This window comes from Grammomys surdaster, unplaced genomic scaffold (genome assembly GCF_004785775.1).
Source record: "Grammomys surdaster isolate TR1022 unplaced genomic scaffold, NIH_TR_1.0 270, whole genome shotgun sequence".
Lineage (NCBI taxonomy): Eukaryota > Metazoa > Chordata > Mammalia > Rodentia > Muridae > Grammomys > Grammomys surdaster.
The window spans coordinates 1,217,539-1,231,386 of record NW_021604711.1 but is presented as its reverse complement, the minus strand read 5'-3'; the positions used below and the strand labels follow the sequence as shown (position 1 = coordinate 1,231,386).

At 48.4% G+C, this 13,848-nt stretch overlaps 1 protein-coding gene across 1 annotated transcript in view; it reads right to left on the bottom strand.

Moving 5' to 3' along the window:
* The window catches only part of LOC114628644 (multidrug and toxin extrusion protein 1), a 34,319-nt gene extending 21,895 nt beyond the window's left edge, over nucleotides 1-12,424 (bottom strand). Inside the window, exons 1-6 of the mRNA XM_028776568.1 lie at nucleotides 12,290-12,424; nucleotides 7,334-7,435; nucleotides 5,760-5,828; nucleotides 4,193-4,341; nucleotides 3,329-3,375; nucleotides 1,762-1,802 (exon numbers count right to left, since the gene is read on the bottom strand). Of these exons, the coding sequence (XP_028632401.1) occupies nucleotides 1,762-1,802; nucleotides 3,329-3,375; nucleotides 4,193-4,341; nucleotides 5,760-5,828; nucleotides 7,334-7,435; nucleotides 12,290-12,424 (543 nt within the window). The remainder of the gene's footprint in view (nucleotides 1-1,761; nucleotides 1,803-3,328; nucleotides 3,376-4,192; nucleotides 4,342-5,759; nucleotides 5,829-7,333; nucleotides 7,436-12,289) is intronic.
* Nucleotides 12,425-13,848: the final 1,424 nt, after the last annotated feature.

Below are 13,848 nucleotides of genomic sequence, written 5' to 3'. Positions count from 1 at the left end.
AGATAGATAGATAGATAGATAGATAGATAGATAGATAGATAGATAGATAGCTTTCAACCGAAAGAAAGTGACAGACAAGACCCACGGCACTTGAAAAGATAAAGCCACGGGGACAACCTGTGATGGACAGAGTAGAAGAGGAAAGAACAGAGGCCACCAGCTATACAGTGTGGAGGAGGCAGCAGGCCAAGATGAGGTAACATGTGCGACATGCTCCCTGTTGCCTCAGGGGAGCTAGTTCTGAGATGGGTAGGGAAGCCACGTGGATATAGAGGACAACTGGAGACATTCAGCAAGCAGCTGCCTTTCTCAAGGAGGCCAAAGGAGATCCAGAGATGTCCTCTTCCTTGCCAAGGTCCTCTCAGATCTGCCTGCAGATCTCAGTGTCTCCTGTCTTTCCTCTGTTCCCTTCCTAACCTCTGCCCTCTTCCAGGAGAGTATGTTCCCCAAAACAAGCAGTATGCTTGCACTAAAATGTCCCTGCCTCTCCCAAAGCTCACGGCCCTCCTAGTCTACAGAGCCCACCTATCATCCTGTGTCCTGCTCCCTCTGGGCAGTTCTTTCTTCCAATTAGACCACTGTCAGCCCTTCATTTTCACAACTCTCATCTCTGAACCACAAACTGGCTTCTTTTCTACCAATGTCCAGTGCCCAGTAGATATTCTATGCTGCTCTAGCAGACTAGCCAGCCTGCTCCTCTCAGGCCATTGTGAGTTGTGTCTTCTCAGCTGTAGCATCCTGACTACACTCAGCACTCCTGCCTGGGGACTGGTGTCTGACACTTGCCATCTGGGAAGACTCCAGAGCCCTGCTAGCCTACCATAATTCAGGTCCCAGTCCCAGCCCCTCTCAATTCTCTAACTATAGGTCCTCCCCTCAGCCTTGGCTACTAGAAAGTGTCATGCTCGCACTCTCCGTCCCTCCTCCATCCATGAGCTAGAAAGTCACCACACTGTCGAGAGACAGAAAGACAAGCAGAAGCCACTGTGACATGTTGCAGATTGTACTTGGTTCATGCAAGGGTCTAGACAGAGAAGAGACAGCCTGGAGAACAATTAGAGATGCTGTTCCCACCACCTGTGTTAAACTGGTTCAAGTTCTTAGCTCTAGCCATAATTAAGAGCGTCATACCATCATCCCTGCCTCCCTGTTACACACACGAGAGAAAGCCTGCCTGTGTGATAGGAATGTGTGACCCAGTTCCTCCGTTACCTCGGTTTTTCTAAAAGGAAGTCCACAGTCTTCTATCATACACTGTCCTCATAAATCCACCCGCATCAAGTCAGGGCTACCATTCCCAGGACCTTTGGTCATGTTTTTTTGGCTTTGCTGTTTGTCGTGTAAGCAGTCTTCACTATTCTCTGTTCTCAATACAATCTGAGCCTTTACACCCGCTGCCCCAGAAAGTAGCAGCCCTCAGACAAACTGAGAAGAGGTGTGGACTCCCTAGACCCAGCCAAGCAACTCTGACCCTTAGTCCTTTAGACACCAGACAGGCCTGTCCCACCAGAAAAGAGCCAAAGAACACAGACATGCTAACCTTCACATTGCCAATGGCAATATTTCCGAGTAGGAACTAGATACAAATTTTCAGATCCAAAAGTAACACTTCATTCACTCCTTGATGTCACTTACAATATCTCCCCACAGCAAAGTCCTATGTGTGTAATCCTCTTTCAGTAGCTTTCAGTGGCCAGTCCCCTCCACCCTGCTCCCCCGATTCTCTCAGCCCCCTAAAGGAAAGAGGGCATCCCACATTACCTGGTTGAGCAAGTATTTAACTTGTAATGTATAAAGAAAGGCTGCCTACAAGAGAACAAGAGATTAGGGTTAGTTCTGCATCCTGACCATATGTCAGAGATCTGGGTGCCATGGCAGGCTTGTCCCCCAGCCACCCTGGCTGCCCTTTGTTCCACAAAGCCTCACCTAAACCTGGAGCAGGTAGTATCTGCTCCAGGGGCTTCATGCAACTTCTATGTAAATAAACACAATCCAAGAAGTTCTAGTCCTAGATTAAATGTAGAACATCTCCTAGAGTTTCACGTGTGGTCCTCAGGCAGACGGGCTGTTTGGGGGAAGTCATGGAACCTTTGGGACATAGAGCCTTATCTGGGAAATACAAGGCGATGGGTTCTGCCTGATCCCACTACAGACCTGAACTCTAACTTCCTGGTGGGTCATTGGACTATAAGCAAGCTTTCCTGGGCTTCTGGGGTCACTAATAGGAGCCAATCACACTATCATGGGACTGTGAGCTAAAAGTAAGCCCTTATCTAAGTTGCTTCTCTTGGGTATTTTTGTCCCAGCAATAAAAGAAGTGCACTCTCAATTCTTGTCTAGCAAAAGGAGACACTGTCTCCTTGGGCATATACTGACATCCTAGTATAGCCCAGCTATCATCTTATTTGGGGGGATAGTGAAAAGATGTCACATTTGAGTGGTTTTGTGGGATAGGGCTGGAGGGTATAGTTCAGTGATGGAGGACTCACTTAGCATGCAAGACACTGAGCTCCATCCTCAGCAATGTAAAGATTAAAAAAAAAGGAAGAAAAAAATTGTATGATGAACTAAGAAGTGCAATGTCAATTATGAGGGCATAAGGCCACCATTAGGGCAGACTGTATTCCTCAAATTCGCACACACAGAAGCCTATCCCCAAAGCAACTGGATTTAGAGAGTGATTAAATCAAAATGAAGACACCGGGGTGGGGCTCCAATCCAATGGGATTGGTGTGTTCCTAAGAAGGGACAACCATGTGACATGGGAACACCTGCAAGCCAAGGACAGAGGCCACAGAGAAACTACAGAGGTTGACACAGTAATCCTGGACCTCCAGCCTTCAGAACTGTGAGGAAATAAATTTCTGCTGTTTAAGCCTCTGGTCTGTGGCAGTCCCAGCCAACACCCAACCCCTCTATCCAATTAAATAAACTTAGCTTTAACTGTTCATTGACCACCTACAACTTGTTATTAAACATTAACACACTCTTACAGATCATGTGATCACACACAACCACCTAAAGGTCAAAGTGATGCTCTCGGAGGCTGAGAGGAATAAGACTTTACCCCTTAAAGAAACATTCTGAATTCTTCTCTGGATGCCCCAGGGATACTCCACACACAAGAAGTCAAGGCAATGGTCCCCATCCTAGAGTTTCTTTGTTTGGGGAGATGTAAGTGCTGATGTGTCCTTAAGGGACATAATTAAAAGCACATGTCTGTGGTGAGCCGATGTCACCTGTGAGAATTATGTCAGACTGAGCTCATGACATTCCAGACACTTTTCACCCAAGGACCAAAGAATGGAGTCTCTGACCCCATGCAAACTCACAGGAAGCGCTGGGATGAAGATCATGACGTAAGTCTGGGTGAGCCTGTACAATAGAAGAGAGTGACAATGAGGACAGAGGTCACCTCCCCTCAGGAAGAGTCAGAATGGAACATTGTTGGCACATTCTTGGTTCCTCCTAAATAAATGGACACCAGCTGTTGGAGCAAATGCAAAACTATACCCAGCCCATCATCTTACCTGGATTGCCTTCCTGCTCCTTCTGAGCCTCACACTGTAGCTGGACAGCCCCTGGGTATAGGGGCTGCCCAAGGCACTACAAGCTTTTTCCCAAGTCCCTCTACCCAAGGAGATATCCAGGCATGTCTTCAGATAGTATCAAATGCCAGTAGGTTCAGAGATACTGTCACGAGGCAAGTACTTTTCAAAGATCTTAATCAGTTAAGCCAGTGGCTCTTATACATGGCAGCTCACCCATGGAAGATTTGAAAGTTATTAATGCCCAGGCCTCACCTCTACCAGTTAAGGATCTGGGGATGTGGAGACTAGAGGCCTAGAGAAGTTATCTATAGTACCACGATTACTTTAATTCCAACTGTGGTCAGAAATCACTAAGCATTAACAATCCACAGACTGCCATCCCAATGGGAAGATGTTTGTGAACGCAATTCCACTCAAAACTCTCAACTCTGGAAATCAGTAATGAGAGATAATTCAGGTGTCGCAAGCCAGATATTCAAGGTATTGAGGCCTGGGAAGGGTCTTCAAGATCAACTTAAACTCACCTTGGTGTGAGACCCTAGCCTCTGTCACCCTGAAACACAGCCTGGATAGATGCCTTTGTCATTCAGTATGGATAATCTTTCTACAGAGATGATGCCCTGCCCACTACCTTGTCTTACCTGGATACATCCGGGTCCTGTCTGAAGAGCAGCAGAATTTGCTCGGTGTTGATGAAGAGCGCCCAGCAGGGGAAGCAGCAGAGGAGCAGAATGAGTGTCCCCCTCTGGAGGATAACCCCTACATGCTTCAAGTTCTGGCTCCCGAATGTCTGGAGAGCACAAGCAAACAACCCCATTAAAAGAAATGGTATACCCCAGCTGACCCTCAGAACCCTTCCACCATGCCTCATAAGGAAGCAGGCGGTTTGGCCATTCTCTCTGGGAAAAGATCATGTGGTCCATTGAGAGCTGAGCTTCCTGCACCACCCAGCATCACATGTATGCTACACATGGCTAGCCCAGGTTAGGACCCAAGTGGCAATGCCATGGTAAAGGTACCATGCACTTCTAGTAGGCTGTCAGGCTTGCATTGCTTGGAAGCTTGTTAGAAATGCAGATTCTTGGGCCTGATTCCAGACCTACTAAAGCAGGAACTGGGCCAATGGCCAGCCATGTGGGGCACCGGCTCCTACCAACTCACAGAAGTCAGAAGGTGCCAGTGTCTCTCAGCTTTCTGTCCAGTAACATCTCTGGGGGAACTTTCAGACCAGCTATGGAGGGGAACACACACCAGTGGGACTAGCAAGTACCAAAGGCACTCCACTCAAGATGGCTTAACTTTTCAACTCCAAGCTGGTGCAAAGAAATGCACATATTGTAGAAACCAACCTTGAAGTTTTATTTTAGATCCTTCCCCAGGCTAGTGATAGGGGTGTGATCCTCTCATTCAATTCCAGGCAGCCCAGAAGCCACAGTTCCCACTCAGCTTTGGATCTCGAGGGACCAAGCTGTGATCCATGTTGCTGAGCTGGGATGTCTGCTAGGTGAGGGAGAGTCAATGCATCTTCAACTTAGGGTATTTTCCACTTAGGATGGATCTATCCAGATGTAACCCATCATAATCAAAGAACATCTGTATGCAATCTAGAATACCAGACCCCTGAAGGATGCTGAACATTCACCAATAGTCCTGGGTAGGCCCAAGCAACCTGTGCTCTGGCAAGCCCGCTAGATAACCCTGAAGCAGACTCAGTTTCAGATTCCAGGACTATACCAAACTCAAACATGAAAGTTTTAGGAGAAACTTTTACACAGGTCCCCTGTTTGGTCAAAGGTGGGATGGGGCAGTCATTCGGAGCGGAATAACACTTTTTTGTTGTTGTTGTTGTTGTTGTTTGAGACAGGATCTCTCTGTGTAGCCCTGTCTGTCCTGGAATTTGTTTTGTAGACTAGGCTGGCCTCAAACTCACAGAGATCCATCTGCCTCTGCCTCCTGAGTGCTGGGATTAAAGGTGTGTGCCACCACTGCCTGGTCAGAACAACACTTTTGCCAGGCCTGAAGGAACCCCAGCCACACTTCAACAGTAGCAATGAAAACCATCTGCAGCTGGCAAAGGGTGGCAGGGACTTGCTGCCCTGAGTTCCGCATCTGTGTGTGCATGTGACCCTCCGTCTTATGGTGAATTCCTCCATCTACACCAAAGAAAAGATGTCTGGAGTCCCTGAGAATGTGGTCACTGCTGTTTACCTGGGAGATGAGGGTGTCACAAGCAGAAGATAAGCCATGTCCCACTGAAATGCCTGTGACATTGATAACCTAGAAGATAACAGAGAGTGAGTTAAAGGAGGTCCATTGTCTGCTCCTGTAGATCAGAACCATAGTGTGACTGACCCCCTCTGAGAGCACCTGCACAGACCCTTGGATCTGCTAGAATGTATGCAAAAGCTCAGAAAGGGACACCAGAAACCCCGGCCGTAGTTAATAGCACAGCGATTTAAAAGTCTTGGCTATTTTGCACTTCAACTTCAGAGCAACTGCTAACTGAACACAGTGTGACACAGCAGCAGTTTGGAGGTGAGTCTGCTCACTTGAGACTCAGGACCAGCATCTCTAATCCAAAACTCCACAATCCAAAATGTCCACAAATCTAGTACTGACGTGACAAAATACAGAACCTCAGATTTTGGCACAGTTTGGATTTTGGAGTTTCAGATTAGGTGAGTTCAATTGGTTAAAGTGTGTAAACATTCTAAATTGCACAGAGAAATTCAAGACACTCCCATCCTTCATTTCAGATAAATGTTTCATCTGTGTGGCCTGGTCAAGCAAGCCCCTGGATCCCGTGAAGGACACAGAAGCAAACACATGGTCAAGACCAGAGCCTGCTGGAGACCTTGCCTGTGCACCTGCCTTCACTGGAGTCAGGAAGTAGCTTGAGGGGTCTCCTGCTTCTACCTCACTAAATCTGTAGCAAGGTTCACTGGGACAACAGCTGAGCCCAGCCTGCTGAAGGGGCTGGCTTATCTCAAGACCTCAGTCAGTAGAAACCTGCTTGAGGCTTAACTGTATGTAATTCTATATGACTACAGATTCAAATAAGGAATTGGGGGTATTGCTCAGTGGTAGAGGGTTTGCCTAGAAACTAGGCAAGTAGGGACAGGTCAGGACAAGGAGGGATAAGGAGAACAGAAATATACCCCATAAAGAGCCAGAGTCCACATCTAAAGAAACATATGACTAACTAAACCAAATAAGTTGATGGGGCTCTTGACCTTGCAATGGCTAGTTACCAATTCCTGGCAGAGACTGGTGGCATATCTTCTTGTCTTTGAGGATTGCATTCACCACAAAGAGAATTTGGGGTACTTGCCAATTTCAAGTTTGGATCTAAACCCTACCCTTCCATTCCATTTCCAGACTAGGACTTAAATCGGAAATGCTGGAATACGGGTAATGCGCCACCTCCTAAGCACAGCAAAGTTCAATACAGCTATACATTTTCCTTTTCTCATTCTCAAATCCCAAGCTCCAGGAATCACACATCAGATGCTACAGTAACTGGGAGAAGGCCTTCCACTGACGGCCTCACCCAACTCACTAGGCCTGGAAATCTGCACCTTCACCCCCAAAAGCATAATTCCTAAGGCTGCAGCCCAGCCGGCACTCTAACTTTAGCCCAGTGTTTCAGATGCATGACCCCCAGCACTGTAAGGGAACACGCAGCATGATTCAAACACTGGGATGTTGTCATTTGTCACAGCAGCAAGTGGCACAGAACAGACAGCTTTACCACAAGCCTCTGTGGAAAGCCTTCTACATACCGCGATTGCCAGTGTGACCGCATCCAGCTCCAGCTTGCCCAAGTGGCCGCAGAACACAGAGCTTATGAAACTGATTAGGAACATCATCAGCTGGGCCACGAACTGGAAAGAGAGGAGAGCGGGGGTCCAGATGAGACTCAGTCACCACAGTACAAGGGGCATGATGCTGCCCATCCAATTCCCCAGGGAAAGAAACATGGATATTGTTGAGAACAAGCATACAATTTAAATACAGCATGTAATGTGTGTGCTTGCTAGTTTTAGCTCGACATGACACAGGATAGAATCATTTAGGAAGAGCAAATCACTCTATTGAGAAAATGCCCCCTCCAGATTGGCCTGTGGGGTGTTTTCCTGACTGATGATTGATGTGGGAGGGCCCAGCTCACTATGGGTGGGGTCACCCCTGGGCTGGCAGTCCTGAATGCTATAAGAAAGCAAGTTGAGGGCTGGAGAGATGGCTCAGAGGTTAAGAGCACTGACTGCTCTTGTAGAAGTCCTGAGTTCAATTCCCAGCAACCACATGGTGGCTCACAAACATCTTTAATGGGATCTCTGCCCTCTTCCAGTGTGTCTGAAGACAGCAACAGTAAACTCATATACATAAAATAAATAAATATTAAAAAAAAAAAGCAAGTTGAGCATGCCATAAGAGCAAGCCAATAAGCAACATTCCTCCATGGCCTCTGCTTCACTCTCTGTCTCCAGATTCCTGCTTGAAAATCCCGCCCTGACTTCTATCAACGATAAACTGTGATGTGGAAGGAAATATGATGTGGAAATACAAATAAATCTTTTCCTCCATAGGTTGTTTGTGGTCATGGCGTTTTATCACAACAGAAAAAAGTTCCCAGTGAAGAAGTTGGTACCAAGGAGTAAGCTACAGCTGTAAAGACCCCAACCGTGTTTCCATGTTTCCTAGAGGACTGTGGAAGACCCTAGGACTTCAGACTAATCATTATGGGCTCTAGCCCTCTGGAACTATAAACCAAAATAAATTGCCTTGGTCTTGGTGTTTTATCACACAAAGACTAAGGCACAAGTGAGATTATTCAACCAGGCAGCAGAGGAATCTGGGAGTTCACACGAAAAGCCCCGGTTTTATTGAGTGCCTCTAACTCTCCAATTCTATGATGGCTCATCTATGAGGACAGATACATCCTCGACTACTGAGCCATCCTGCCTTACATTCCAATGACTACTGTCTCTGACACAAAAGCCTGGGAATTTGAGCTAAGTTTATATAATTCATTTGAAGTGCACTTTCAAAGGCCAGGCCAGTTAACCCAGTCTCCTCATGAGGCCTGGCACAGCTTTGTTAGGCGTATGCTAGCAACTTTGCTCACTATCCAGGTTGGCAACTGAGCACAGCCAGTACCTGCAAGGAACAGGGCTCTGGAGCAGAGATTTGCTGACTCTCAGTTCTTGGCTTCAAGGTTCTGAGTGAAATCTGGTCACAGATATAAAGCCATCTGCAGATATTCAAAATGCTCCTTGACCCATCTCAGTGTATTGACTTAGGAGGTTTGTGGGGTCGGGGAGTCTGCATTTCTGTACTTTCTCTACCTCTGTGCTATGCAAAGACGTGTATGTCCAACGATCATACATTAAGCATACCCAAGAGCTTTTGGAGCTACGCTGCAGGAAGGCATGTTGCCTCTAGACAAGGATTGGTTCTCCCACATAGCTCAAGGGCTGCTGTGCAGATAGATAGCAGTGAACTGAAGTGGTCATAGCTTAGTCAGAGCCAAACATAACACAGAAATTACCAGGATAACACAGCGTGCAGCTCTATGGGGGAGCATGCACCTTGTACATGAGAGATCCTGGTTCCCTTCACTCACATCCCAGTTAGCAGACTGATGGTGGTTCTTTCCTTCCTTTTTATCCAGGGATATCGCTCATTTTTTCCAACAGGGTCACAATACAGAAATCTGGTAGCAAGACCCTTCCTGCCTTGCAACTTAAGATATGAAAAGGCGGGTGTGCTTAGACCTGGTGCTTGGAGAGAAAGCAAGTAACAACCTGTTTAGTGGCCTATGCAGGCGCTCTGGAAGGGCCTCACTCATCTCCCTCCCGCAATGGCCTGAAAGTTCACTCTTAACAACAGTAGCACAGCAAGGAGTCCAAGCCAACACCTGGGACATTCTTCCTTTTACACACAAGGAAGCTCAGCTCAGAGTCACAGGACTCAACTCAGACCACAACAGTATCTTTGAAGTTCACAGTGCATCTGGCATCCCAGTCCTATGGTCCCCAGTCTGAGCTCTCTCTGCTGTCCCACCTTGGAAGGCATAACACAGTCAGAAAAGATGTGAGGTACAATTACACAGCTGAGCACTTCTCCACAGAGAGCTGAAAAGGCACTGGCCTCCCCACAGGGGCCCTTGAGCTAACTAAAAGCAGGGTAAAGGCCTGGCATCTCAGCCTTCACATTGTGTCTGTGTCCTTTACTTGAAACTAGAGTCCTTTCTGCTGTACACATAGGCATGTTAATCACTCACAGAGTACCACCTAAGAACCAATAATACCTAACCCATCTAGCTCATCCTCTTGAAGGGTAAAGGCACAGACATAAGGGCACCCAAGGTATCTCACTGTCAGCTTCCATAATGCCCTGCTCCAGAAGGTCTGAAAATCTCCAGTCATGTTCTGATCCTTCGGTCATCTTGGATCCTAAGAACAACAGAGCCTCACAGACAGATCACCCGTGGGGGTGGGGGGGAAGTTACCTCTCAAGGGACAATAATTACCCCCTAAAGGAAACATGCAGGAGTACCAGTGTGTGAGAACAGCGATGTCTCCATGACCCTAGTGCAGTGCTTCCACTAGACCAGTGTATAATAACAGTGACATCTCCATGACCCTAGTAAAGTTGGGCTGAAAGCTGCATGAAGAACTTTCCAGGCAAAGGAGAGAAGCAGTGAACTTCCTGAAGTGAGAAGGTTGAAGCTGGGACTCTGAAAGGAGACTGCCTGGGTAGAAAGGTAGACATAGGTAAGGCATGGTGACCAAGCAGGGGCCCTACCACAAGAACTGAGCTCAGGGTTTGAGCAAGGCGCTTTATTGCTTTGCTCAATACATGTGTGTAAAGGACTACTGTTGATCTATTATCTCGGTGAATGAGAAAGTGTAAATCCTGCCAGCCTGTGAGATGGCTGGGCCAATAAAGCTACTTACTCCCAAGCGAGCCACCCTAATGCAATGCCTGAGACCCATATGGTGGAAGGACAGAGCCTACTGCAGGCAAGTAGCTACCAGTGTGTAATGGCACACACACACACACACACACACACACACACACACGGGGGGGGGGAATAAATAGGCAAATAAATGCAAAGAGAAAGAAAGAGGATGGAGGCTCAGGAGACTCAGCGGAGGTTAGCTCGGGCACCCGATTTTCCAGGGGGGCCTGGGTGGGTAGGACAGTAGACAGCCCTTAGGAAGTAGAGGGTGCCCAGGCACAGAGATGGAGGAACCAAGAAGGGCTCCAGACACAAGAGACTAAGCTGACTGGGACAGAAATCTTGATGGCAGTCTTGCAAAGTAGTTACTAGGTCGCTTGGCTTCTCCAGTTAAGGACTACAGGGGAAATTCCCGAATAACTCCCAAGTGATCTGAAAGCCCCTCCCCCACTTTCTCTGTTGGTCCCAGTGGCTTTTATTCGTTCATTTGTTCATTCATTTGTTCTTTCGTCCTCCCTTTCTCCCCCTCTAATGAGTATGTATTGTGTTGGTGAGAAACCAATAACATACATGTATACATTTATGTTCCCAAGTAGGAAAAGGAGCCAGTTCTCGATCAGCCTAGTGCTGGGGATAAGGTGACTAGACAGGAAAGGAATTCCAGACGCTGCTGCTGCTGCTGCTGCTGCTGCTGCTGCTGCTGCTGCTGCTGCTGCTGCTGCTATTTTTCCTCTTTAGATTTCTGTAGCCCAGTATGGCTTGGAACAGTAAGTAGCTCTAGTCACCTTCTGCCCCGGTCTCCCAAGCACTGAGATTCCAGGCTACCACACCACACCTGACTCTAAGGACACTTTTCTGGCAGCATCTCAGTAAGACTAAGTTGAGGCAAAGCTGGTCACTCTTCACTTTATGGATAGGAGAACTAAGCTGCTCTGAGTTCGTGGGCTGTTCCCTAACACACCTGATAAGATCCACGCAGGAACTGAACTTCAAGTTTGGAGACTGAGCGCCAGGAGCTCTTGCCCACAGAGGGTTGTGAGCTTCTGTGCCTCTGCTGGACCTGTAGCCGATGGCTTCGCCCTGGTCTTTGATCTCGCTTCTCTATGCCCCGTCATGTGTGCCAAGAGGGCTCAGGAGCTCCAAGGTGCTTGAGTGTCTGCCTCTTGGCCAAACGCTTATTCACTCAGAGACACATTGACAGATTTTTTTTTTTTAAACGAGAGAAGTGGCCTTCTCACCCTCGAGGACTAAAAATCCCCACACTGGCAGAGAACAGGAGTCAGCACAAGTGTGATGTGGTTCTGTGGTTCTTCAAACCCACATTGCTTCTAAGCGACGAGGTTGAAGGAGACCTAGCCTAAAGAGTAAAATCAACCCCACTGATCAAAGCACGTCCTACCCAGAGGGAACCTCATTAAAACCTCAGATTTTTGAGCACAGCGCTTAGTGGAAGAGGAGCTGGCACAGGGTGCCTCTGCGTCAGACATTGGCTCTAGATTCCAAGTAGTTTGGGAAGCCTAATTCCAAGGTGACAATTCACCTTCCTGCATCATGCCTCTGCCTGGAGAGAAACCAAGTCTGAGTGTTTTTACTTTCAGGAACCCCTGGCTTCAGGGCGCACACAGAGAGGCACCAAGCTCTGCACACCCGTAGCTGTGGCCTGCCGCCGGCTCTTCTGGTCCCCCAACCCCGCCAAGTCAGACCCTGCAATTTAAATAACTGGGCCCCTAGTCCTCGGGGACCGGTCTGCAGCCGAGGCCACCTGACTCACCGCAGGACCTGCCAGGACCAAGAGCGCCCGCAGCTCCTCTTGGAAGCCGGACAGCAGCAGGCGGCGCAGCCCACGGCGCTCGGACGCCGCGTCTGCGCCTCCCGGCCCGGGAGCGGACTCCTCCGGGAGCTCCATGTGGCCTCCGTGCTGTCGGGGCGCGGACGCGGGCGCGGAACGGGCACCCACAGGTCTCGAAGACTCCAGTCCCCGCCCTAGCCCGCCTCCCCTAAGCCCGCCCAGCGCCGGCCGAGGATCTGCGACCTTGGATGCACCCCTTGCCCCTGCAACCCCAAGGCGAGCGCGTCTCCAAAGGCCAGGCAGCGCCCTAAAGCAGGAACAGAAAAGTTTGCAGAAGTGCTGAAAGCGAACGAGAAAAGCGAGGAGGAGGGAGGGACCTTCCAGTCTCCATCGCTGCAGGGGAGCGGAGGGCACTTGAGAAATTTGCGGTATGGAAGGACTTAGATTCCGCTATGGTCAGCCAAAGCTCCGATCGTGGTTCCGCTGTGGCCAGCCAAAGATCGGATCTAACAGTAGTGGGTGTTCGAGGTCTCCGCTGTGTAGCTTGTGGTCAACTCAACACACACTTTGTAATGGGCTTGGACTTCACAATTTTTTTTTCTTTCTCGACAATTGTTCCATTAAAGCACATTGCATCTACCACGGGTGGGGGGGAGGGTGGGGAAGCAAGACACACTTCCCAAGTAGCACAGAAGCACAGAAGTTCGCCGGTCTTGGATGGTCAGGGACAGGAGACACAGTGGCAGGATATGCGGGTTCACGGGACACTTACAGCCTGGAAAACTACAGGCTTGTCACCAGGACCTTATTCTCCTCGTCCATAAACTCAAGATGCATCCCCACAGTACCACCCACTTATAGCCCAGCACAGAAGGATTGCCTCACAGATGTTAGACCCAAGTCAAAGGTGACTCCTGTGAGAGAGGCTGAAGTCCCTTCTGTGGCAAGTGATCCTGAATAACAAATGTTTCGGCTCACTGTTAATCTCATGCTGCTGTGACAAAATATCCCAAAAGCAACTTAAGGGGAGAAGGATTTATTTTGGTCCATGGCCTCAGAGGTCTCCATTCATGTCCAAGGAAGAACATAGAGGAATGTTTCTTGCCTTGTGACAGCCTGGATGCAGAGAGACAAAAAACGAAGGACATGCTTGTGTGATTCACTTTCTGCAGCTAGCCTAGTTTCCTGCGCCTTCCAAAGTGAAGCCACCAGGTAGAGGAAGACTTCAGCATAAGAATCTGTGACCATCCCCTTAGACAACCAGGAACAACTCTGGAGTCAAGATTTGAGGTTTGGTTTTTAAGTACTGGGGATGGAACCCATGCCCAGCTACACACACACACACACACACGCACACGCACACGCACACGCACACTGAGCTACAGCCATGGGGAATCTAAGGGTTTAAAAAGATTGTTGTGTGTCTGGGAGTAGAATACTTAATATATGTGCAGTCCTGGGTTCCAGTACCATGAAAAGAACAATCTGTCTTAGTATTTGTTACTGTGAAGAGACACCACAACCAAGGCAACTCTTATAAA